The sequence below is a fragment of the Pleurodeles waltl genome, chromosome 12, assembly GCF_031143425.1.
Source record: "Pleurodeles waltl isolate 20211129_DDA chromosome 12, aPleWal1.hap1.20221129, whole genome shotgun sequence".
NCBI classification, from domain to species: domain Eukaryota; kingdom Metazoa; phylum Chordata; class Amphibia; order Caudata; family Salamandridae; genus Pleurodeles; species Pleurodeles waltl.
The window spans coordinates 670,977,176-671,002,852 of record NC_090451.1 but is presented as its reverse complement, the minus strand read 5'-3'; the positions used below and the strand labels follow the sequence as shown (position 1 = coordinate 671,002,852).

The window sequence follows — 25,677 nt, the reverse complement described above, 5'->3', positions numbered from 1 at the left end:
TAGGGTCCTTAATTTGTACAACTATTCACATCCATCATATCAGGGGCACCAATTCCTTCAACTTGGGTGGGGCAGGGATAATACCAGTTCACTAGTAGGGTTCTCCCTTGAAGCCTAGCAATTATAGGTCCATAAGCCAAATTGATACTTCTCAAAACCTCCTGTGCAGAATACTCTTAGCGCGACTTCTTGGGTGGGTGGCTGAGAGAGATATTTCAACACCCTTACAGGCAGGGTTTTGAGAGTGCACTAGTACGGTGGACCAGGTCTTCCGACTCCAATTAATACTTTGGAAAACTGCGATCCTTGGGGAACGCAGGCTATATGTAGCATTTGTTGACCTACACCCTGCATTCGACCTGGTTCCCAGGTCCACATTCTGGCAGGTCATGGCAGATATTGGAGTTCTGAATAACCTGCTTCACACTACCATAAAGCTTGATGACCGTAATTATGCCCCGGTCCGTTGTGGACAACAGGGCGCAATGCCAGACCCATTACCTGTAAAACAGAGGGGTAAGGCAGGGTTGTGTCTTTATCCCAGCTGTCGTCACGCTTTATGTTAATGGCTGGATCCCATTTTTGAACCTTTGTGATGGTGATCCTGCATGCCTGGCAAGCATTAAGGCTCCTGCCTTAATGTTTGCAGATGATACAATCTTATTGTCGAAATCGCCTATGGGGCTTCAAAAAATGTTACATTGTTTTGAGAATTTTTGTACCCAGAGGGGCTTGGAAATCAGTGTGGCAAAAAACAAATACATGATTCTAAATCCTTGCCACTCTACAAGACCTCACCCAAAGCTCATAGGGTCCCCTGTCGATCGTGTCCATATCTTTTATTACCTAGGGTTGACATTAAGAGAACAACTTGACTGGCAGTGCCACATCGAAAAACATAGGCTCAAACTAGAATAATACATTGGGGGGTTGCTTAGAGTACAACAAAGCTTGCACTTCTGCCCAATTTCACTGGTGATCAAAATATATAAGCACTAGGCTTTGTGAGCAGCAATCTGTGGTGCAGAGCTTTGGGGTCATAAGGATGTGGCCAAATTGGCAGTAGTGGAAAATTGTTTCCTATGCCAAATGACGGGACTACTAACCAGTACACCTCTGCTTCCCCCTTAGGCTTGATATTGGGCTAAGACCTATTATAGAGGGGGTGAGAGTTAGACAAATCTTACATTGGAAACATATATGGGCTACACCTGAGCTTATCTCCTACAGAAAGAGTCTGAAGAAAGTTCTAGGAATCTCTGGTGCTGGAAGGATAGCTTGGATTCAGCAAACATGATAGACCTTAAAAAACATAGGGTTTTGGGATTTATGGGAGGGTCCAATGCTTACCGCCGCAATTGATAAATAAACTTTAGGGTTGTACGTGCAAAAGGCTCAACTTGTACTGAGTGTATTTCCCCTGTAAATAAACTTTACAAGGGAAATACACTCGGTACAAGTTGAGCCTTTTGCACGTACAACCCTCTTTTGGTATCTTGACCGATTCTTTTCTTTTGCCAATGGTCACGTTTAAATTTGAGCACTTTCTCGATGAGATAGAGCCTTCGCTAATGAGGAAACTATGCCTACAATTTAGGTATAGCAATTTACCGCTTGCTACGTTTACCGCTAATTGGGCTACAGTGCCTGAGCCAGCGAGGATAACCTGCCTTGGGTTTGCTAGGAAAACAGAAGAGCATGTTTTGTTCTTCTGTCCAGCCTACATGTGTGGAAGGAGAAAGTGAATAGTACCAGTCTGTCGGAATTTGGGCTTTAGGCAATATATAGAGGTCCTCCAAACTTTAAAAACTGATGTAAGGCAGAGCCTGGTCTTCGCTGTCTCCTGTTATTTGTTCTGTATGTGGAGGGTGATGCAAAAGGAGAGTCTACTACTAATCTCTCCAGATAACCTGGAGGTTCAGGGATCATCTTGATTGATACTTTCCTGCTGTATCTTACTGAATGGTTAATGAGAAATGTGGGTACTCTTTCAACAAATGTGAGGTCATGTTGTATTATCAAGATAGAGATGATTCTTATCTACTTGTTTTATGTATATTATTTATTTAATCAATTATGTACTCATATTACTAATTTATATATGTTTTATATTGACTATTTTAATTTACTATGTATTCTTTTAATGATTTTTGTTGTAATTTTCTTATTGGTCCCGAATTTTATTGTGCTTTTATGGCAGAATGCCGAAATAAAGATTATTATTTGCTATGCACATAATTATGTGAGAAATGATGCAGCCACATGATCACAAAATTTCATTTGCCCTGCTCTTTTTATAGGTTTCTTTTTCCGTTAATGTGGTTTGTTGTGTTATTATTTTATTTGAGCAGGAATATTGCAAACACCATACTCTTTGTGATGCTAAGTAATTCCTGTGGTTGTTTGCAGACTAAGCCTTTGCCAGCGTATATTGAACACAGACTAAATACCTTTGAGAGGCTGAGAGAGCAGCATCAGGTTCAACTGCTGGGAAGGCTGCAAGAGAGTCGGGCAATTAGAATCTCGTTGCCAGACAGGACAGAGGTGGACGGTCGTTCCTGGGAAACCACACCATACCAGGTCGCATTACAGGCCAGGTCAGTGAAAAACAGGTGCTCGTTTTACAAGGAAACAAATTATGGTTAGTAAAAGGTAGGCCAGGTATGGTGTATCTTCAAGAAGAGATGTATTCTCACACTCAAAGGCTGACCAATAGAGAATATTCTATTTCAAGTGACTATATCAGATAAAGATTGACCACCTGAGACATTTTTGAAGAAATTTAAGTTAACGTGGGTGAAGGCTAAATCTTCCTTGGATCGGAAGACTTCCCAAAGAATGGATCTTCGTGTTTTTAGACCCCTTGTAAAATGCACTTTCCCAGGTTTTACCCATAAATACTCAGCCTTTACATGTATCTTCACTGAATCTTAAGATCTGATCTAAATTATCATCATTACCAATACCAGAAGGGATTCTTAGTATTAAGCTGAAAAGTATTTGAAATCTTCCTTTTATTTAGACTTGGGTGATTTTTGCAAGATATAATGATATGTGTCCTAGGTACGTTCCTTTGTTTTTTTCAGTCCTCGGTTTGGAAATTGTAAAGCAGCAGGTAACCGTTTTGGTTGGTTTGTTTGTACACAAGGGACTAACTAAGGTTTGCACATAAGTGTATTTTGCTACCTATATTGTGATTAATGTTAACAAAAAGTACTTGTAATGACTTATGTGCTATGGACAACACACTTGACTTGACTTGAAATGTAACTATAAATCTTATACTAGATAGAAGTATTTTGAGAAGTTAGAGATTTGGCCATCGGTATTTGTTCTATGTAATACTTTATTGTAGATTAGTATCACATAAAGAGAAGGCTCTCTTCTGATGGTACTGCAAGTGCAGATGATCGCCTTGTGAAACAGAACTCATTAGATCACTAATCTAGAATTAATGCAAGATCGATGAAGGTTGGAATCTTGGGTGGAGTTTTTTGTCTTTGTTAATTCAGATTGCTTGCTGCTGTGTGCCTTTGCCTGTATATGTAATGCATAAAACAAACACATGGACTGCGTGGCTGCATATATTTTAAATTCTACGTCTAACAACCGAACTGTTGACCCTTTTTATCTTTCACATGTAAAGAGTAGGCAAATCACCATGGCATTCAGCTGAGGTTTCCACTTACATGCATTCCTATATTTTATTTCCTTACGTGCTTGATCTGTTTTGGATAGTTGTAAACAAGTGAGAGTCTGTCCCAGATGAGATCATATGCATATTGGACATAGGAGTTCACATTACAATTCACCCCCCCCCGAGTTATGCGTTAATCATTAACAGTTAGTGCAACCAGCCAGTTCCAAAGCTTTCTCCATCTGCACTTAAAGAAACATTGGTTTTCTGATCTACTGCACCGTGTATCTGTTACCTCATTAGCATTACGTACATTTGTGGGAATGTTTTGTTATATTTTGAATGGGATGGAGGACTTAAAGTGCTGAGATATGTTTTGACAACTACCATCTACAGTTAAAAGTTCTGAACCTTTCTTTAGATTGTGCAGCGTGTTTAGTCTAGAGAGAGGAGTTTTTTAGCCTGGTGAAAATAATGTTTTATGACCATGTTCTCCAGAGAGTTCAAGCCTGCAATGGCTACGAATGGAAAATTTCCTAGCTATCATGACAGAAAATTTCAATTCTATTAAGGACATGGAGATAAGGATTATGCCATACTTCCTTTGTTTATTTCAGCAGCAGCCATATCAACATGTCATAAGAAACTTAATTTACCATATCCACAGGGAAAAAATGAACTGCCAAAAAAAGTCTATAACCAATCAGCCTTGTTAAGTGTCTTTAAAGATGGCTGTCCCTCTTCTATCTCCTTCTTTATTCCTGTGACAAAGCTGGCCATGGAAGATGTCACTCCTGGTTAGAGGATTCTGTTCCTAAAATCAGAGAGCATATGCTAACCATATGATACCTCAAAGGAGAAGTAACTACCACAAATCTCAGAACAATCAAACATGGATTTGTTACAGTATAACCCAAGGTTCATCACATTCATTGATTCTTGACTGAAAACATGCATTACTTGCATCCTTAATGGGAATCCATATCCTTGGTGGGTTATGAAACATCAGAGGGGGGCTAATCCTCGCCTCAGAGTCCATAATAGAACTGAAACTTTCTGTTACGATAGCTAGGAAATCTTTCATTCTATGTCCGGACCCGGAGGCGAGGATTATGCCAGTTCAAAGCTTATCCACCACCAGAGCTGCTATGGAGAAGACTGGTTTAAAATAGAACCTCCTGAAGGTTGAATCCGAAGACCTGTCTGCTGCATTCATAATATCCTCCACGTGAGCTTCCAAGGCAAAGGCTTTTCAGGCTCCTCGGGTAGAGAGTGCTTTACATTTTTTGGTATTAATACACGCTTCCGGCATTAACCATCACACTCATCTAGCGATGGTTTGTGATAAAACTGCTCTAAAAGGTTTCCTAAAGGCAATCAACAACTGCCTCTCTCCATGCTGACAGAGTTCCTCAGTCATGGTTTCATAGGTCTTAATACATCATACCAGGCACAACTTGGGTGAGTCCGGAAAGGCTGGGTGGGAAATCAACCTCAAATGACATTTTGTCCATCGAGCTACATGAAACGTGACCCCATTGGGTATTAACCTCCATCCCATGATCTCTAAGACTCTGCAATCTGAAACTCGTCTACAAGCGATGAAGCACAACAGAATGGCCCGCTCAGCAGACAACTGCTTGCAGGAGAGGTATCTATTACTTGGCCACAAGGAAAGACGATGTAGGGCCATATTCATGTCCCAAAGTGTGGAGTGCCTGGGTTCTGGTGGAAGAGACAGTCTAATGCCGCAAAGCAATTTTTATCCTGGGGATGCTCCCTCACCAGCATACCCGCGATTACTGCATTAGCCTGTCAATATGGCCGACCGAAATGTGTTGACCGGTCTTTAAGCTAGGACTTCTGATGCCAAGGAGGCCAGGAAATTAAGGATGTGACCAACATCTGCCCCTATGGGATCCAAACTCCTCTGCAGGCACAAACACATCCTATGGGCCGAGGACGATCAATATCTCTTGACCATACTGTAGTCCCAAGTTTGTGAGAGGAGGTCTGCAGTGTCTCTCAAAAGGCCAGGAACTTGTCATTGAGACCTGTAATCCATCACGCCATAAGCTGGAGATTGCTGCTCGTTACCAGGTGATGGGGGTTCCCGGAGGGTTCGCTCAGGAGATGAGGACTGTGGTGTAGATGGATTAGAGAATCCCATGAAAGTCCCATCAGAACTGGAAACCATACTTGCAACTTCCACACCAGAGTGATCACTACCAGGTCCACCCTTTGTCTGCACACCTGAGTTGTCATCCGCATGATAATCATGAAGGGGGAAAGACCTATGCCTGCTCCCTTGACCAATCCTGGAGAAAAGTGTCAGTTGCCACCGCCCCTGGCATCCATCTGAAATACCAGGGAAGCTGATGGTCGAGCCTGGACGCAAACAGTTCGAATGAGAAAGGGCCCCAAAGGGCGGTCAAGGTCAGAAACATCACTGGGAGCAGTTGCAACTGGCTTGAGTCTCTAAGATTTTGAGACTGCCAGTCCGCCACTTGTTTGGCGGACCCCGGAAGGTGTTCTCCTGTAACTGAAGCATTGTGCACCAGGTAATACTCCCAAAAGGACTTGGTTAGATCTGAGAGGGCCCTGGACTCTGTACCCGCAGACGGTTGATATAGTGGACTCCTGCCACATTGTCCCTCTTCAAAAGGACACAAGATTGTACTCGATCCCTGGTCCAACATTTGACTGAAGGACCCTGCTATCAGTTCCTAGCAGTTGATGTGGAGTGACCATTTCTCGACAGACCATCCTCCGCCTGTGGTGAACTTCCCTAAGCATGCTCCCACCCAGAGCTGCTGGCATTCGACTTGATCATCAGATCCGGTTGAGCGCCAAATGTGGCATGGCCATTCCATGCCTCCATGTGGGAGAGCCACCATTAGAGTTCCTTCTGGCTTCCTCTGACAAAAGCACATATTGGTGAGTATGTGATCCCATGATGGAGATTGGAGTCTTTCAGTTTCTGGAGGGCCTGAAAGTGAAGGGGGCCTGGAAAGATGGTCTGAGTGGAGGAGGACAGTAGGCCTACCATCCTGGCAATCTGACGTAAGGAGGTTTGTGGTTTTGCTAACGTTCTCCTCACTTCGTGACGTATCTTGGCCATCTTCTTGGAAGGAACGCTCAGCATGGTTTCCACTGAGTTGAATACAAACCCGAGAAATTTGGTGGAACGGGAAGGGGAGAAACTTGATTTATCCTGGTTGATTACAAATACTAGAGACTGAAGCAACGTTACTGCCCTTGCTATATGCCTTGATAGGGTGAGAGAGCACTGATCCAGGAACAGCATGTCATCCAAATACATGATCATGCGGACCCCAGGTGCTGTCAGATGTTCTATCACTGGCTGGAACACCTTGGTGAAACACCACAGTGCTGAAGAGAGGTCGAAAGGAAGAGAGGTGAACTCGAAAGTTTGTTCTTGCCATTGAAACTGAAGAAACCAGCGCTGCAGTGGGAAGATTGTGACCGTGAGGTAGGCGTCCTTGAGGTCCAACCGAACCATCCAGTCATTGGGATGTGAAAGGTCACAAAGGAGATGGATGCCCTACATTTTGAAATGGCGGTACACCAGCCACTAGTTGAATTACCGGAGATTGTTTCACCAGTTGTTGACCACCATCTTGTTTCTGGACCAAGAAGAGATTGCTTAGAAAACCCGACGGATGTGGTCTGGCAAGGCAAATTGCCCCTTTTGCTAAGAGTTCCTGTACCTCCCCCTGAACCTTTGCGGCCTCCGGGCCTGGGACAAGAATAGGGTGGGAAGGAAACAGTTAGACAGGGGATCCGTAGAATTCTATGTGGAATCTATGTACAATTTGGAGCATCCATGCGTTGGACATGAGAGTCCGCCAGTTGTCTATAAATCATGACAATTGACCCTATCCCCAGCCTCGAACTGACCGCAGGGAATGCAAGAAAAACTCACAGTGGGAATTGGATTTGGCACCTCCGACTCGGGATCCGTGGCTGAAGCCTCATTGGTGGGACTGTCCTCTAGTGGGATAGCAGCTTCCGAAGTGTACGGAGTCTTTCCATTGTTCTTCTGGGGTGGTTGGCCCATAACGGAGGCACATAATGGAAACGGTGCCGGTGAAAACATGTGCATTAAAAATACGCTTGATAGTTGATTGAGCCTTGTCCAGTGAGTTGAAGGTCGACACAAATTTACCTAACTCCTTAACAAATGGGTCGCCAAAGAGCCCACCTTACGCCAATGGCCCTGCATCTGATGTCGCCAGTTCCCCTAATTTGGAGTCTATCTTTATGACCAAGGATCTGCGCTTCTCAGTAGAGATGACGCAGTTTGCATTACTCAGAAAGATAATCACTCTTTGGGCCTCCGGGGAGGTTTAGGGCTCCTGGCGACTTCATGTCTTTCCCCATGTCACATATTTTCACCAAAGGACCTGTGACATCCAGGAGCTTGTCCTGGCATGACTGCCAGGAGCGGTCAATACCCTTCTTAGGGTCCTTAATGTACTTGGCCAGGAAGGTGGTCATCCGGCAGTTTATTTCTGGTGTGGTGGCTACTTTTCTGTTCAATGGAGGACATTCCGCCCTAAGGTCCAGTGGCTTTCTGAGTTTGCTAGCCACATAAGTGGCCACCGTCCAGTGGGAATCCACTCAGCCAAGCAGGGATGAACCAGCTCTTCTGGGTCCAAGAGGTCTGAGTGAGGGCCTTCAGGTTCCTCGGGGATAGGATCTGGCCCAGTAGGGGTTTGGGACGAGGGTCTCCAAGGCCGATCGTGTTCGGAGTTGCCATCTTAGGGTTGGGGGTGTGAGGCAGCATCCCTAGGATACGAGGTGCCCACTAAAGGGGGCTATTGGGGGTATGTAGGAGGGTTGGTGTCCAGAAACACCTTTTTTAGCCTTTCAAAGGTGTTGAAGTCCACTCCTGAGGGCTGTGGGTTTTTGCATGGGTTCACAGGAGAGGGGGCCAGGCAGAGTCTGACCCTGAAGGTTTTGGGGCCGAAGGCCCATGCAAGTCTTCCCTCAGGGCAAGGGGTTGTAGGCACCTCTGCGCCATGTCGATAAATTTCTTTTCCAGGGGGGTCATTGCCTCAGAGACTGCGTGAATTATGGAGGAGTCTACTTCGTCGCTGAACTGCTCTGTGATGGGGAAGTATGCAACTTCCTCCTCCTCTTTATAATAGTTACCAAAATTATACATGAGATTTGCTAATTAAACGCCTTCTCTAGAATAGATAATTAATTAACTATATAATATCTCGGGTAAAGAGACAGATAATCTGGGACCTGTGACCTCAATTCCATCTGTAAAGGTGCATTCCATGACCCGTGGAACTGAGTGTGCAAACTGTTCGGGAAACCAAGCTCACCGAGAACATTGCAACCTGATGATCTTACTGATTTTGACTGACTGTGCTCACAATCTGCCCCTCTGAATAGAAACCTACCTTTTTGATGCCTTGCCTGTTGTTTTCTGCCCCTTCCTCACCTTGGCAGATGGTGGTGTGACCTTGTGTCTGGCAGCTGGAGTCTTTGGGTGGTTATGGCTCCTTCCCCTTGCTGGATGCTGTCCCCTTCTTCACCTTGCCAGGTGGCGGATGGCATTGGCCTTGGCAGGGGTTGGTGGCACACTGGCTGGGCTGACGGGTGCCCCCTTTGAGCATCCGATAGCTGAAGGAACCACAGCGGACGTCGACTTGGTGGCTGAGGTGCTGGGCTGGGTTCTGGCCACCCTGGCCCAAGGAGAAGGACAGGGGGGACGGGGGATAGGGAAGATTTCAATGTTTGCCAGGAAAAGCTTCTTACGGACACTGGGGCGGGAAGAGGGAGAGTGTTTGGGAGTGGAGGAAGAGGAAGTGGTAGTAAGATGTGTCTGTCTGCTGAGTTTGGGTGCAGGTGCATGGGCTGGATGCTGTTGGGAGGTGGAGGGCTGTTGGGTGGGTGGGTGCTTGCGTTTGTGTACTTTGGGAGGAAGGGTCACAGACACACTGGGAGAGGACACAGGGGACGTGTGCATGGATGTGGGGTGGTGACTGCCAGTGAGGGGTGTATTGTGATGGGCGTGCTGGTGATGGAGGTAGTGGATGAAGATGTAGTGCATGCAAGTGTGATTGGAGACACTACTGGAAGAGAGGTGGATGACGAGGAGGAGGGGGGACACAGTGGAGGCAGTGGATGTTGGTGTGTCTGCATAGGGATGGTGCTTGTGTGAGTGCCTGTGAGATGAAGTGTGGTGCTTGTGTTTGCCTGAGCCACTTTTGTGTGTTGATTTGGGGGAATGCTGGTCAGAAGGTGTGCTTGGGATAGGCTGAGGTACAGGGGATTGGGTCTGGGTGGAGGAAGTTGGAGGGGGGAGACTGGACACAGGGACAATGGCTACCATCAGTGCTGATGTCAGAGCCTGAAATGCTCTCTACTGGGCAGCCTGCCCAGAGTGAATGCCTTCCAGGTATGCATTTGTTTGTTGCAAATGCCTCTCGACACCCTGGATGGCATTCAGAATGGTTGACTGCCCAACAGTGAGGGATCTCAGGAGGTCAATAGCCTCCTCACTGAGGGCAGCAGGGCTGACTGAGGCAAGGCCTGAGGTGCCTGGGGTGAAGATGCCCACCCTCCTGGGTGAGCAGGCACGGGAAACACGCTGAGGGGCTGCTGGGAGGGCGGTGCTGGTAGGGGGGGTGGCGGCTGTACCTGTTGTTGGGGTGGGCACAGAGGTGTCCGCCACCACCAGGGAGCTTCCATCGGAGGAGGAGTCGCTGTCTGTGGTGTCCCCTCCTGTCCACGTCGTGGTGCTCCCCCTCGCCCTCCGTCCCACTGGTGCCCTCACCCTCAGTGGATTCGGCCTCCAGACCCATGTGGGATGCAGCTCCCTCCGTCGCCGGTGCCTCTGCTCCTCCGCCAGATGATGCTAATGCACACAAGGACAGGGTGACAAAACAAAAAGGGGGGGTAGAGACAGAGAATACGCTTGGTCAATGCCAGCAATACCACTACCGTTGGCGTACACAACACACAAGGAGCAGCTCTATGCACTAGGCCATGCACTACCAGTTACTAAGATAGTCACCAGCGCATGTGGTACAATGCCTAACGCCATTAGCTGCACACCTGTAACCCACAGAACCCTGCCCAGTAGTAGATGCCCACTAACACTATTGGGGTTGGAGTGCTTCAGAGCCTGGCCAACAAGGGACCTACCCTGCTATGTTCACCCTGGCCTAGGGGCACCAACAGGCCCACATCCCCCACCCAGGTAAACCTTAACACACGCACAGTCATGATTCTGAATCTGTACTCACCCCCTTGTGGCTGCTGTGATGCCTTGAAGCGCCCATCCGATTCCGGATAGGCCACCGCCAGGATGTGGAACATCAGGGGGGTCAGGGTACGACGGGCACCCCTTCCTCGTTGGGAGGCCAGCCCCAGCTGGGCCTCTGCTGTCTTCCTTGCCCAGCGGTGCAGGTCCTCCCACCGTTTGCAGCAGTGGGTGCTCCGCCTGTCAAAGACCCCCAGGGTCCTCACCTCCTTGGTGATGGCACACCAAATACCCTTTTTCTGATGGGCGCTAACCTGCATGTAAAAGACAGCAGAAAAGGGAATTAGTTAACCGTCCAGACCGTCACACTCATGGCCCACCAGATCCCGCCCATCCCCTGACGCACATGCATTGACCACCATAAATGCAGCACTCTGGCCAGGACGCCTCAGCCCCCCCTACTTGTGGCTTACACACACAGCAATCCATACATTCATGGCTCACGCATCATGCTCACTGTGTACCCACCTGTTTGTCTGGAGGACCGTAGAGTAACGTGTACTGGGGTAGGACCCCATCCACCAATTTCTCCAACTCCTCCGAAGGGAAGGCAGGTGCCCTTTCCCTAGACACATGAGCCATTGTCGCTTCCAGACACAGGTCACAGCAGCACTTGCAGTGTAGGTCCTCTCCTGTTGAAGGTCAGGTAGCAAGTGAGTGAATTGCTAGAAAATGGCGGTCACGTCCGCGCCGGTGTGTACCGTCACCGCCGCCGTACATTGCCATTGGCTCCTGGAACCCATAGGGCCCAGTGATAACCAATGTGAAGTTGCGCAGTGGTCGTCGACCGCCTACCGCAACGGCGCACAACGCCAGCGTAATTACCTCATTTCCACTTGTCCCGCCTCACAGGTCAGGCAGCCGCCATTTCAGGGGGGCACAAGCCATGGCACCTAACTGCGTTACAGCAGACATTGGCACAGCAACTGACTCTTGGATTCACATACAGGTTCTGTAAAGGAAAAGATGCATCATTATTTCAGTTGATGTGTGAATATGACCCTCTGCTCACCGTTTTCCTCCATAGGCTTCAATCACTGAGGATGAATATGAGATGGTTACATCCTCCGATGTACAGACCCCTGGTGGACCTTGCGACAATGGAGGACAGACACATTATACTAACATACAGACTTGATCGGGCCAAGAACTGTGTGCCCAGTTGGAGCCAGACCCGATTTCAGCTATCTGCCAGCCCACAGGTATCCTCTAGTGCAGGTCCTGTCAGTGCTCCATTTCCTGGCAAGTGGTTCCTTCCAAACAACAGTGGCCATGGCATCAGGGATGTCTTAGCTAATGTTCTTTAACGTGTTGACCAGAGTGTTGTCTGCCCTGCTGAAACACATGCGCAGCTACATCGTATTCCCCTGGTGGAGGATTTGGCCACAGTGAAAGCTGACTTTTATGCCCTGGGACATATCCCAAACATCATTGGTGCCATTGATGGTACACATGTGGCATTTGTCCCCCCCCTCCCTCCCCAGAGAAATGAAGAAGTGTTCAGGAATAGAAAAAGCTATCACTCTATGAATGTGCAGATGGTGTGTTTGGCGGACCAGTACATCTCCCATGTGAATGCCAAGTATCCTGGCTCTGTGCATGACGCCTTAATCTTGAGGAATAGCAGCACCCCATGTGTGATTGGCCAACTCCAGAGGCACCAGGTGTGACTAATAGGTGAGCCCAAGGTCCCCACCCTGTATATGTTTCTATGCCCTGGGACATTTCCCCAACATCATAGGTGCCATTGATGGGACACGTGGCTTTGGTACCCCCCGAAGGAGTGAACAGGTGTACAGAAACCGGAAGAGTTATCATTCGATGAATGTGCAGATGGTGTGTTTGGCCGACCAGTACATCTCCCATGTTAATGCCAAATTCCCTGTCTCAGTGCATGACGCTTACATCCTGCGGAATAGCAGCATCCCTTATGTGATGGGGCAACTCCAGAGGCACCGTTTGTGGCTAATAGGTGAGCCTAAAGTCCCCACACAGTTTCATTTGCTGTCTGGGTATGGGGTTGTCCCTAAGGGTTAGTGTGTGTCTAACAGTTATCCCTCGATATTTGCAGGTGACTCTGGTTACCCCAACCTCTCATGGCTACTGACCCCAGTGAGGAATGCCAGGACAAGGGCAGAGAAATGTTACAATGAGGCACATGGGCAAACAAGGAGGATAATTGAAAGAACCTTCGGCCTCCTGAAGGCCAGGTTTCGGTGCCTCCATCTGAAAGGTGGATCCCAGTACTACTCCCCCAAGAAGGTGGCTAGATCATTGTTGCAGGTTACATGTTGCACAACCTGGCCTTGAGACGCCAGGTGCCTTTTCTGCAGGAGGAGGAGCCTGGAGATGGTCTTGTGGCAGCGGTGGAGCCTGTGGACAGTGAGGAAGAGGAGGCAGAGGAAGAAGATGTGGACAACAGAAGTAGTATAATACAGCAGTACTTCCAGTGAGACACAGGTAAGACACTAACTTCACTGTACATTTCAGTTTTCTGTTGGACATTGTACATGGCAGCCTGATTTCCCTATGTCTATGGCCACTTATTGTACCCTTTGGCATCGCTATTTTCAGATCTCTGTGCCCCACTCTGGCTCCTGGTATGTTTACTGCTGCCCACTAAAGGTCATATCAATGTATATATTACTGTACATATGACTTGCAATGTTTTCAGACTGTTGTACTTATACATATTTCAATCATTTGACAGACTCAAGATTTGTATTTGTTCCAAGGGTGTTTATTTAAGTGCTCATAAGTAGAGGGGGATGTGCAATGGGCTGGGGTGATGGTGGAGGAATGTCCAGTTAGGGTCCAGTCTCTTGGTATCACAGGTGCATTGTCCAGTGGGGCATAGGAAGGGGAGTAATGGCAGTTCAAGGTGGACATGGTGACAGTGTGGGACAGAAGGGTGACAATCAGGAGAGTCCTAGTTTTTGGCAGGAGTCTTGGCAATGTTCTGTGGCTTCTGCCTGGATCGCAGGGACCTTTTGCAGGGTGGTTTTCCTTTTACAGGGGGTGGGGTGCTGGTGGCCTGTTTTTCCTGTTGCGGGGCCTCCTGTCTACTAGCGGAGGTGGAGGGCTGTTCTTCGGTGTGGCTAGTGTCAGTGGCCCGTTGTTGTGCCACTGCCTCCCTCATGGTCTTGCCCATGTCAGCCAGCACCCCTGCAATGGTGACCAGGATGGTGTAGATGTTTTGGAGGTCCTCCCTGATCCACAGGTACTGTCCCTCCTGCAGCCGCTGGGTCTCTTGCAACTTGTGCTGTATCTGACCTATGGTCTCCTGGGAATGATGGTATGCTCCCAGGAGGTTGGTGAGTGCTTCCTGGAGAGTCGGTTCCCTGGGCCTGCCCTCCCCCTGTCGCACAGCAGTCCTCCCAGTTTCCACGTTGTCCTTTGCCTCTGTCCCCTGAACCGTGTGCCCACTGCTGATTGACGTGTCCTGGGGACAGTGGCATAGGCCCGCTGGGTGGGTGCTGTGCTGGTGTTTCCTGAGGGGGGAGGGTCGTGGTGAGTTGGGACTGTGGCAGGGTAACCGACTGTCCAGAGGTCCCTGATGGGCCAGGTTGGTCATCGTGATCCAGGCGTGCAGAGCTGCTGTCATCACTGTGGGCCTGCTCTGGGGGGTGGGAGGACTGGATGTTAGTGGCAACTCCTCTCCGGTGACGTTGAGTAGGGGTCCTGTGGGGATGAAAATGCAGTGTCATTGTATCTGCTTGTGCCATCTTTGCATGGGTGTGTTTCCCTGTATGGTTGTGATAGCCCTGTCAGCTTTGCCTTGTGTGCGTGGTGGTTTTGTGGGCTAGGTGATTCTCTCTAATGGGCATACTGTGGTGATGGGTGTCCATGCAGGTCTGTGATGGGGGTCCATGGATTGTTGTGGCATGCAGGGCTTGGTATTGGGATGGGTGGCTTGTGATAGTGGGGTATATGTGAGGTGGTGGAGTTTTGGGGGTGAGGGTAGGGGTAGGAGATTGTGATGGCATTCAGGTAGGGTGGGGGGTATAGTAGTAAAGATTTGACTTACCAGAGTCCAGTCCTCCTGCTACTCCTGTGAGGCCCTCAGGATGCATTATTGCCAAGACTTGCTCCTCCTATGTTAGTTGTGGGGGACGAGGTGGAGGTCCACTGCCAGTCCTCTGTACGGCTACCTGGTGTCTTGCAACCATGGAACGCACCTTCTCCTGTAGGTCGTTCCACCTCTTCCTGATGTCATCCCTTGTTCTGGCGTGCTGTCCCACAGCGTTGACCCTGTCCACGATTCTCCCCCAAAGCTCAATCTTCCTAGCAATGGACGTCTGCTGCACCTGTGATCTGAATAGCTGTGGCTCTACCCGGATGATTTCCTCCACCATGACCCTTAGCTCCTCCTCTGAAAACCTGGGGTGCCTTGGAGGTGGTGCGAGTGATATGTATGAGGATGTGTGGGGTGATGTGTTGTGGTATGTGCTGTGAGGTGCGTGGATAGTGTATGGGTGATGGTGTTCTGTGGCTCTGATTGAGTGGGTGCTCCTGGCTTGTGTGTCTCTGTGTTGGCAATCTTTTTTTTCTGTGAAAGGGTTGTGGATAGTGTGGGTGTGTGTTTTATAGTGGTCTGAGTGTGTGGCTGTGGTGTGTGTATGTGTGTCAGGTGTGTGTATATTTTGAATTGTCCAATGTGGTGTAGTTTTGGTAGTGTGTGTGTATTTTGAGCGCAGCGTTGTGTACCGCCAATGGTTTATCGCGGTTGAAAGACTGCTGCGGTGATTCATGGGTCCTGATACTGTGGGCGTATTCCTGTTGGCGTAACGGTGTGGGTTTTGGTACCTCCACTTTATCACTGACCTTTGGTCTGGCAGACTTATGTGGGTGTCAGTATAGTGGCGGATTTCTCTGTGTGGGTCATAAGACCTGTAGCGGAATACCACCGCGGTCACGGTATGTTGGCGGCCGTCAGCACAGCGGTAGGTGGCATTTACCGCCAGGGTTGTAATGAGGGCCTATATGTTGTTCCACTCAATATATTGGCAGTTACAATTAAGCTAAACCAAGGACCGATGCTCCTGTGTGTCAACATATATAATAGGCTAGGTCCCCTGAGTCAAACTTCTAACACCATCAGTTTGCTGAGTATCCTGGTCTCGGAATTTCTTTCCTCACATTTTGTTATTGTAGCAGGAGATTTTAATGTATTCCTATGTAGGAAAGTACCATCTTGCCTGGCGTGTTACCCCCATATTTCACTGTATATATGTTGTTTTAGTCTATGTGTCACTGGGACCCTGCCAGGCAGGGCCCCAGTGCATAAGTATGTGCCCTGTATGTGTTCCCTGTGTGATGACTAACTGTCTCACTGAGGCTCTGCTAACTAGAACCTCAGTGGTTATGCTCTCTCTGCTTTCCAAATTGTCACTAACAGGCTAGTGACCAATTTCACCAATTCACATTGGCATACTGGAACACCCTTATAATTCCCTAGTATATGGTACTGAGGTACCCAGGGTATTGGGGTTCCAGGAGATCGCTATGGGCTGCAGCATTTCTTTTGCCACCCATAGGGAGATCTGTCAATTCTTACACAGGCCTGCCAGTGCAGCCTGAGTGAAATAACGTCCACTTTATTTCACAGCCATTTACCACTGCACTTAAGTAACTTATAAGTCACCTATATGTCTAACCTTCACCTGGTGAAGGTTGGGTGCAAAGTTACAAGATTCATCCAGTAGGATGAAAGGGTCCAAGCGGGGAATCTTCCTTTGTGAAATGCCTTTATTCTGAGCTGTGGGAACTTAAACCGGAGGACATGGACCCACGTCCTCCCTTGGTAGACAACACTACTGGAACTGGTAGGTTCCCACACTTGAGATATAGGGCCATATGTATGAACACTTTTTCCCATAGACACAAAATGGGTAAAACTCTTTAATACATCTGGCCCATAATGTTAATAGTGAAATTCCAGACAGATTCCAGGAACAGACTGAGGGGGTGATTCCGACCCCGGCGGTCCTTGACCGCCAGGGCCGGGGTCGGCGGGAGCACCGCCAACAGGCTGGCGGTGCTCCTAAGGGCATTCTGACAGCGGTGGTATGGCCGCGGTCAGAAACGGAAAACTGGCGGTGTCCCGCCGGTTTTCCGCTGCCCTGAGGAATCCCCAAGCTGCGCCGCCATGGGGGATTCCGACTCCCTCACCGCCATCCTGTTCCTGGCGGTTTCGACCGCCAGGAACAGGATGGCGGTGAGGGGTGTTGTGGGGCCCCCGTAAGAGGGCCCCACTTTGAATTTCAGTGTCTGCTTAGCAGACACTGAAATTCGCGACGGGTGCTACTGCACCCGTCGCACACCTTCCACTCCGCCGGCTCCATTCGGAGCTGGCTTTCTCGTGGAAGGGTGTTTCCCACTGGGCTGGCGGGCGGCCTTTTGGCGCTCGCCCGCCAGCCCAGTGGGAAACCCAGAATGACCGCCGCGGTCTTTTGACCGCGGTACGGTCTTCTGGCGGTTCCCGCTTGGCGGGCGGCTTGGAATCACCCCCTGAGTCTCTTAAGTCCAAGTCAGTACACTTTAATCAGTGATACAATAATACGCTCAGTTCAACTTGTCGAATGGTGCACTTTAGTTTTGAAGGAAAAAATGATACGTTCCAGAAAGGAAGTTGGTAGTACAATTGGAATTGCTGCCGAGGTTCAGTAGAGTATCAGCCAACACGTGTTTTGCTCCGTATTGCGAGTACGCCAGACTTGGACTTAAGAGACTCAGGTGGTCATTCCAACCCTGGCGGTCGGTGTTAAAGCGGCGGCTAACCCGCCAACAGGCTGGTGGTTAAAAAAATGGAATTCTGACCCTGGCGGAAACCGCCAACAGAGACTGCCACTTCAACACTCCGACCGCCATGGCGGGACGAACAAACAGCACGGCGGTCATCGCCAACAGCCAGGTGGGAGACAATGCACCGCCCACCCTATCACAACCCACCAATCTGCCACCTTTTCCGGGGCAGTAGCCCCGCTGAACAAAACACTGCGGAAACAGCCATTTCGAACGGAAAACGCTCACCTCCATACACCCCACGAGGAATTACAACAGCATGGAACCCGAACTCCATATCCTCCCAGCAATTGTCTTCCTGCTCCTATACCAGGAGCACGAACGCTGGCGCAGAAGACTACGGTGAGTACTGCACCTACGACACAGGGGAGGGGGAGGCAAAAAATTATGGGGACACACACACGCCACACACCCACCCCACCCTTACCCACTACAACACACACATCAATGCATAGCAATATATCACAGTTACACCCCCCAAACCCCCCCCGGAAGAATGCAAAGACAAAAGGAAATGATCATAAACAGTCGAATATATTGTACCACTGGCTTATAAATACATCACACATCTAAAACTATTATATACATAAATATTAAAAGTCCGATAATTTCTGCAGGCATTGTCCGTGGACCACTGGGCCCAAATCACATGGGCAAAGCCCACACTGGGTACCTGACTCCAACGGAGAGAACACTGCAGGGGCATCAGATAGCAAAACTACAGGCACCTCAGGGGGAAGGGAAGGGGGGGGCACCTCAGCCAGATGAGTGCACGACGCCAGATCCACGAGGGGCCTCCATGGCCACTGTGCCATCCTCGGGAGTGCAAAGCCACAGTCTCTCAAGTCTCTACAGTGGGTGGTTTGCCCACTGTGCCATCCTGGGGAGTGCAAAGCCACAGTCTCTCAAGTCTCTACAGTGGGTGGTTTGCCCACTGTGCCATCCTGGGGAGTGCAAAGCCACAGTCTCACAAGTGGATGACAGTCTCCACTGGTTCTGGAGGGGGACTTGTTCCCAGAGTGCTTCGTGCAGCCCTGCCCGACACAGATGCGGGTCTGCCCCTTCTGCCAATGGGCCAGCGGTGCTTGAGTCGGCGGTGCCCAGTTCAGCGGTGCTTGAGTTGAAAGGCCCAGGTCAGCGGTGCTTGAGACGGCGGTGCCCAGTTCAGCGGTGCTTGAGACGGCGGTGCCCAGTTCAGCGGTGCTTGAGATGAAGGGCCCAGTTCAGCGGTGCTTGAGATGAAGGGCCCAGTTCAGCAGTGCTTGAGACGGCGGTGCCCAGTTCAGCGGTGCTTGAGACGGCGGTGCCCAGTTCAGCGGTGCTTGAGACGGCGGTGCCCAGTTTAGCGGTGCTTGAGATGAAGGGCCCAGTTTAGCGGTGCTTGAGACGGCGGTGCCCAGTTCAGCGGTGCTTGAGTTGAAGGGCCCAGTTCAGCGGTACTTGAGACGGCGGTGCCCAGTTCAGCGGTGCTTGAGATGAAGGGCCCAGTTCAGCGGTGCTTGAGACGGCGGTGCCCAGTTCAGCGGTGCTTGAGATGAAGGGCCCAGTTCAGCGGTGCTTGAGACGGCGGTGCCCAGTTCAGCGGTGCTTGAGTTGAAGGGCCCAGTTCAGCGGTACTTGAGACGGCGGTGCCCAGTTCAGCGGTACTTGAGAAGGCGGTGCCCAGTTCAGCGGTGCTTGAGATGAAGGGCCCAGTTCAGCGGTGCTTGAGACGGCGGTGCCCAGTTCAGCGGTGCTTGAGATGAAGGGCCCAGTTCAGCGGTGCTTGAGACGGCGGTGCCCAGTTCAGCGGTGCTTGAGACGGCGGTGCCCAGTTCAGCGGTGCTTGAGACGGCGGTGCCCAGTTCATCTGTACTTGAGACGGCGGTGCCCAGTGCAGCGGTGCTTGAGATGAAGGGCCCAGTTCAGCGGTACTTGAGACGGCGGTGCCCAGTGCAGCGGTGCTTGAGATGAAGGGCCCAGTTCAGCGGTGCTTGAGACGGCGGTGCCCAGTTCAGCGGTGCTTGAGACGGGGGTGCCCAGTTCAGCGGTGCTTGAGACGGCGGTGCCCAGTTCAGCGGTGCTTGAGACGGCGGTGCCCAGTGCAGCGGTGCTTGAGACGGCGGTGCCCAGTTCAGCGGTGCTTGAGACGGCGGTGCCCAGTTCAGCGGTGCTTGAGACGGCGGTGCCCAGTTCAGCGGTGCTTGAGACGGCGGTGCCCAGTTCAGCGGTGCTTGAGACGGCGGTGCCCAGTTCAGCGGTGCTTGAGACGGCGGTGCCCAGTTCAGCGGTGCCTGAGTTGAAGGGCCCAGTTCAGCAGTGTTTGAGACGACGGTGCCCAGTTCAGCGGTGCTTCAGATGAAGGGCCCAGTTCAGCGGTGCTTGAGACGGCGGTGCCCAGTTCAGCGGTGCGTGAGATGAAGGGCCCAGTTTAGCGGTGCTTGAGACGGCGGTGCCCAGTTTAGCGGTGCTTGAGACGGCGGTGCCCAGTTTAGCGGTGCTTGAGACGGCGGTGCCCAGTTCAGCGGTGCTTGAGACGGCGGTGCCCAGTTCAGCGGTGCTTGAGACGGCGGTGCCCAGTTCAGCGGTGCTTGAGACGGCGGTGCCCAGTTCAGCGGTGCTTGAGACGGCGGTGCCCAGTTCAGCGGTGCTTGAGACGGCGGTGCCCAGTTCAGCGGTGCTTGAGATGGCGGTGCCCAGTTCAGCGGTGCTTGAGATGAAGGGCCCAGTTCAGCGGTGCTTGGACGGCGGTGCCCAGTTCAGCGGTGCTTGAGACGGCGGTGCCCAGTTCAGCGGTGCTTGAGATGAAGGGCCCAGTTCAGCGGTGCTTGAGACGGCGGTGCCCAGTTCAGCTGGATTTTGGTCCCTGGTGTCTTTGGCCTCTTGTGCCGGGCACTGGCAATCTTCGGATGCTTTACCGGGGGTGGGCTGGACGTGCCTTGGCTCCTGGCTGAACTCTCTGCCCTTGAGGGTGGGGGACTCCACAGTCCATGGCAAACAGTCTTTACAGGTCCCGGTTTTGTGGTGGCTGAGGTGCTGATTGGAGTCCTATTAGATGGACGGGGTGGGGAGTTGTTGGAAAGAGGTCAAGTTTGGAAAGGAAAAGCAATTTAGAAAGAGAGGGACGGGTAGGTGTAGTGGGTATGGGAGTGGAGGAAGAGGATGTGGTTGTAGGAGTGTGAAGTCTGGTGTCTTTGGGTGCAGGTGCTTGGGCTGGAGGCTGTCGTGAGGTGGATGGCTGTTGGGTGGGTGGCTGCCTGCGTTTGTGTAGCTTGGAAGAGGGGGTGACAGACACACTGGGAGAGGACACAGGGGACGTGTAAATGGTAGTGGGGGTGGTGACTGCACGTGTGCGGAGTGTTCTGGTGGGTGTGCTGGTGATGGACGTAGTGGCTGAAGATGTTGTGCATGCAGGTGTGAGTGGAGACGTCACAGGGAGGGAGGAGAGAGACGAGGAGGAGGGGGACACAGTGGAGGCAGTGGGTGTTGGTATGTCTGCATGTGGATGTTGCTTGTGTGAATGCTTGTGTGATGTGTGGTGCTTATGTCTGGATGTTGAGGTGTGTGCAGGCTGGTCTGATGGTGTGTCTGGGATAGGCAGAGGTACAGGGGATTGGGTCTGGGTGGAGGAAGTTGGAGGGGGGAGGCTAGAGACAGGGACAATGGCTGCCGTCAGTGCTGAGGCCAGAGCATTGAACGATCGCTGATGGGCAGCCTGACCAGAATGAATGCCCTCCAGGTATGCATTACTCTGGTGCACCTCCCTTTCTACACCCTGGATGGCATTCAAAAGGGTAGACTGCCCAAAAATGATGGTCCTCAGGAGGTCAATGACCTCCTCACTGAGGGCAGCAGGGGTGACTGGGGCAGGGCCTGAGGTGCCTGGGGCGAAGGAGATGCCCACCTTCCTGGGTGAGCGGGCACGGGGCAAACGCTGAGGGGCTGCTGGGAGGGCGGTGCTGGTGCGCTGGGTGGCGGCTGTACCTGTTGTTGCGGGGGTCACGGATGTTGCCGCCACCACAAGGGAGCTCCCTTCAGAGGACGAGTCGCTGTCACTGACATCAGCACGAGTCCCCGCTGTGGAGCTCCCCTCGCCTTCCGTCTCACTGGTGAATTCCGATTCCGTTGCATGGCCCGCCATGGCCATGTGAGATGCAGCTCCCTCGTGCTCCGGTGCCACTTCTCCTCCGCCTGATGATGCTAATGCACACATGAACAGGAAGACCACAAAAAAGTGGGGGGTGGAGAAATAAAGACATGTTGAGTGCATGCATTGGCGACACCATTGGCGGAGAGGACAGACACAGAAGCCCCCTGCACTACGCTGCGCACTTGGGGTCCACTATTCAATCCCTGGGACATGGCCTACAAGCCTATGGACGACAACTGCACACATAGATGACACAGGGCCATGGATACCTGTACTTGGCACCCTACAGAGGTGGGGGGCGGGGGCACAGGGCCATGCCTTACGGAGGGGCCTGGCCTACAGAAATCGCCCTGGCCTAGGGATACCCACAGCCCTCCTCCCCCACCCAGACACCTCCACTGCGCGCAAAGTCACCAGGATGAGAGTGTACTCACCCCCTTGTGTCTGCTGTGATGTCCTCACGCGCCCATCCAAATCGGGGTAGGCCACCGCCAGGATCCGGGACATCAGGGGGGTCAAAGTACGACTGGCACCCCTCCCACGTTGGGAGGCCATCCCCAGCTGAGCCTCCGCCGTCTTCCTGCTCCAGCGTCAGATGTCCTTCCATCTCTTCCGGCAGTGGGTGCCCCGTCTGTTGTGGACCCCCAGGGTCCAGACGTCCTTGGCGATGGCACGCCAAATAGCGATTTTCTGGTGGGTGCTGACCTATGTGACATGTACAGGGAGAGAAAAATATTCATCACCTTCTGCATGCTCGATGTGAGTGGCCCCCCATCCCCACCCTTGCCATGTGGCACATGCTCTCATCTGTCGTTTAATGCATGCCTCAATCGCTCCCCTCCCCACCATCTTTCATCCACCCCACTCAACACAGGCATTGCCCACTAAGCATGGTCCCAGTGTACTTACCTGTTGGTCTGGAGGACCGTAGAGTAGCGCATACTGGGGGAGGACCCCATCCACAAGTTTCTCCAACTCCTCCGAAGTGAAGGCAGGGGCCCTTTCCCCAGTCGCATGAGCCATTGTCTCTTCCAGACCGAGGTCACAGCAGCACTTGCAGTGTAGGTCCTCTCCTGTGGAAGATCAGGTATCGAGTGATTAAGCAGATAGAAAATGGCGGTCACGCACCGCCCGTGGCGGTGCGTACCGCGACCGCCGGCGCACATCGTCATTGGCTCCTGAAACCCATAGGGTTCAATGTTAACCAATGCGGCTTTGCGCCGCGGTCTTCGACCGCCTACCGCCACGGTGTGCCACGCCAGCGCATTGACCTCACATCCCATTGTCGCACTTCACAGGTCAGGCAGCCGCCATTTCAAGGGCCCACATGGCTTAATTTCTACTGCGTCACACATACCTAGGCCTTGCATCAACACTCATACAAACCTTTCAATTAATTGGGAATCGTGTTATGTGCAAGCTGTAGTTACGTACCTGTGGGTTGATTGACTCTGTGCTCGCTGTTGTCCTTCATAGGCACCGTCCGCTGGTACATGCGAGGAGATGGAGGAATCTTCCTGTGTACAGACCGCTGGTGGACCTGTCGACAATGGAGGAACAACATGTCATACTGACATACAGGCTTGACCGAGCCACTATACAGGAACTGTGTGCCCAGCTGGAGGCAGACCTGATGTCACCCATCCGCCAACCCACAGGGATCCCCCCTCTAGTGCAGGTGCTGTCAGTACTCCATTTCTTTGCAAGTGGGTCATTTCAAACCACAGTGCCATATCATCAGGGATGTCCCAGCCCATGTTTTCAAAGGTGTTGTCCAGGGTGTTGTCTGCCCTGCTGAAACACATGCAGAGCTACATCATTTTCCCTGAGGTGGGGGATTTGGTTACAGTGAAGGGTGATTTCTATGCCCTTGGACATATTCCCAACATCATTGGTGCCATTGATGGGACACATGTTGCTTTGGTCCCCCCCAGCAGGAGTGAACAGGTGTACAGGAACCGGAAGAGTTATCATTCCATGAATGTACAGATGGTGTGTTTGGCAGACCAGTACATCTCCCATGTGAATGCCAAGTTCCCTGGGTCTGTGCATGACGCCTACATCCTGCGGAATAGCAGCATCCCGTATGTGATGGGTCAACTCCAGAGGCACCGTGTGTGGCTATTAGGGGACTCTGGTTACCCCAACCTTTCCTGGCTATTGACCCCAGTGAGGAATCCCAGGACCAGGGCAGAGGAACGGTACAATGAGGCCCATGGGCGGACTAGGAGGGTGATCGAGCGGACCTTCGGCCTTCTGAAGGGCAGGTTTAGGTGCCTGCATATGACAGGTGGATCCCTAATGTACTCACCAAAGAAGGTGTGCCAGATCATCGTGGCCTGCTGTATGCTTCACAACCTGGCTTTGCGACGCCAGGTGCCTTTTCTGCAGGGGGATGGTCCAGATGTTGGTGTTGTAGCAGCTGTGGAGCCTGTGGAGAGTGAAGAGGAGGAAGCCGAAGAGGACGACATAGAGAACAGGAACACAGTAATACAGCAGTATTTTCAATGACACACAGGTAAGAGTACACACCGGCATATTACATTTACTTAAAGACTCCTACCTCTCTACTGTCTGACTTTTTCCCCCAGTGTATGGTAACTGTGTTGTGACTTTCCCTTCCGTTTTCAGAGATGTGGGCCCCACTGCGTGACATCTGCTTTGTTTCCCCATGGACTACAGCTGTGTGACAGTGGTATGTTGGCATCACAATGTTATTGAACATTTTGGCACGGTCATGTCTAATACATTTGTTCAACATCACAGCCAGACTCCAGATTGTTTTGTGCAATAACTGTGTTTATGAAAGTGCTCTAAATTGGTGGGTGGTTGCAAATCGGTGAGGGGTGATGGTGGAGGATTGTCCATGGCAGAGTCCAGACTATCAGTTTCACAGGTGCATTGTCCAAATGCCTGCGGAAAGTGGAGTAGGGTCAGTTTAAGGTTGGACAGGGTGACAATGTGGGACAGTGGGATGACAATCAGGGCGGTATCCTTTGCTGGCGGGGGTCTTGGCATCTTACTCTGTCTTCTTCCTGGATCTCAGGGCCCGCTTGCGGGGTGGTTCTCCTTCTGCAGGGTGTGGGGTTCTGGTGGCCTGTTGGTCTTGTGTCGGGGCCTCCTGCCCACTAGCGCGGGCGGAGGTGGTAGGCAGTTCTTGGTCCATGCTAGTGACAGGGGCCCTTTGAGGTGCCACAGTGTCCCGCAATGTGGTGACTACCTGATTCAGAGCCACTACGATGGTGCCCATGGCGGAACTGATGTTTCTTAGTTCCTCCCTGAACCCCATATACTGTTGCTCCTGCAGAAGCTGGATCTCCTGAAACCTGGCCAGGACCGTCGCCATCGTCTCCTGGGAGTGGTGGTATGCTCCCATGATGGAGGAGAGGGCCTCGTGGAGAGTGGGTTCCTGGGCCTGTCCCCCCCCCCCCTGTCGCACAGCAGCCCTCCCAGTTCCCCTGTTTTCCTGTGCCTCTGTCCCCTGAACCGTGTGCCCACTACCACTGCCCCCAGGTCCCTGTTGTTGTTGGGGTGGTGGGTTGGCCTGGGTTCCCTGTAGTGGTGGACACACCGCTGATTGACGTGTCCTGGGGACAGAGGGATGGGCCCGCTGGGTGGGTGCTGTGCTGGTGTTCCCAGAGGGGGGAAGGTCTGCTGTGGCCTGTGGCTGTCTGAGGGGAACCGACTGTCCTGAGGTCCCCGATGGACCGGGCTGGTCATCTAGATCCAGGGAGACAGAGCTGCTGTCCTCACTGTGGGCCTCTTCTGGGGGTGGAGTGGACATTTGTAGACTCTCCTGCG

At 51.4% G+C, this 25,677-nt stretch overlaps 1 protein-coding gene across 1 annotated transcript in view; it reads left to right on the top strand.

Moving 5' to 3' along the window:
• LOC138267178 (threonine--tRNA ligase 1, cytoplasmic-like) overlaps positions 1 to 25,677 on the top strand; it is a 239,383-nt gene that overhangs the window by 31,897 nt on the left and 181,809 nt on the right. Inside the window, exon 3 of the mRNA XM_069216029.1 lies at positions 2,410 to 2,597. Within this exon, the coding sequence (XP_069072130.1) occupies positions 2,410 to 2,597 (188 nt within the window). The remainder of the gene's footprint in view (positions 1 to 2,409; positions 2,598 to 25,677) is intronic.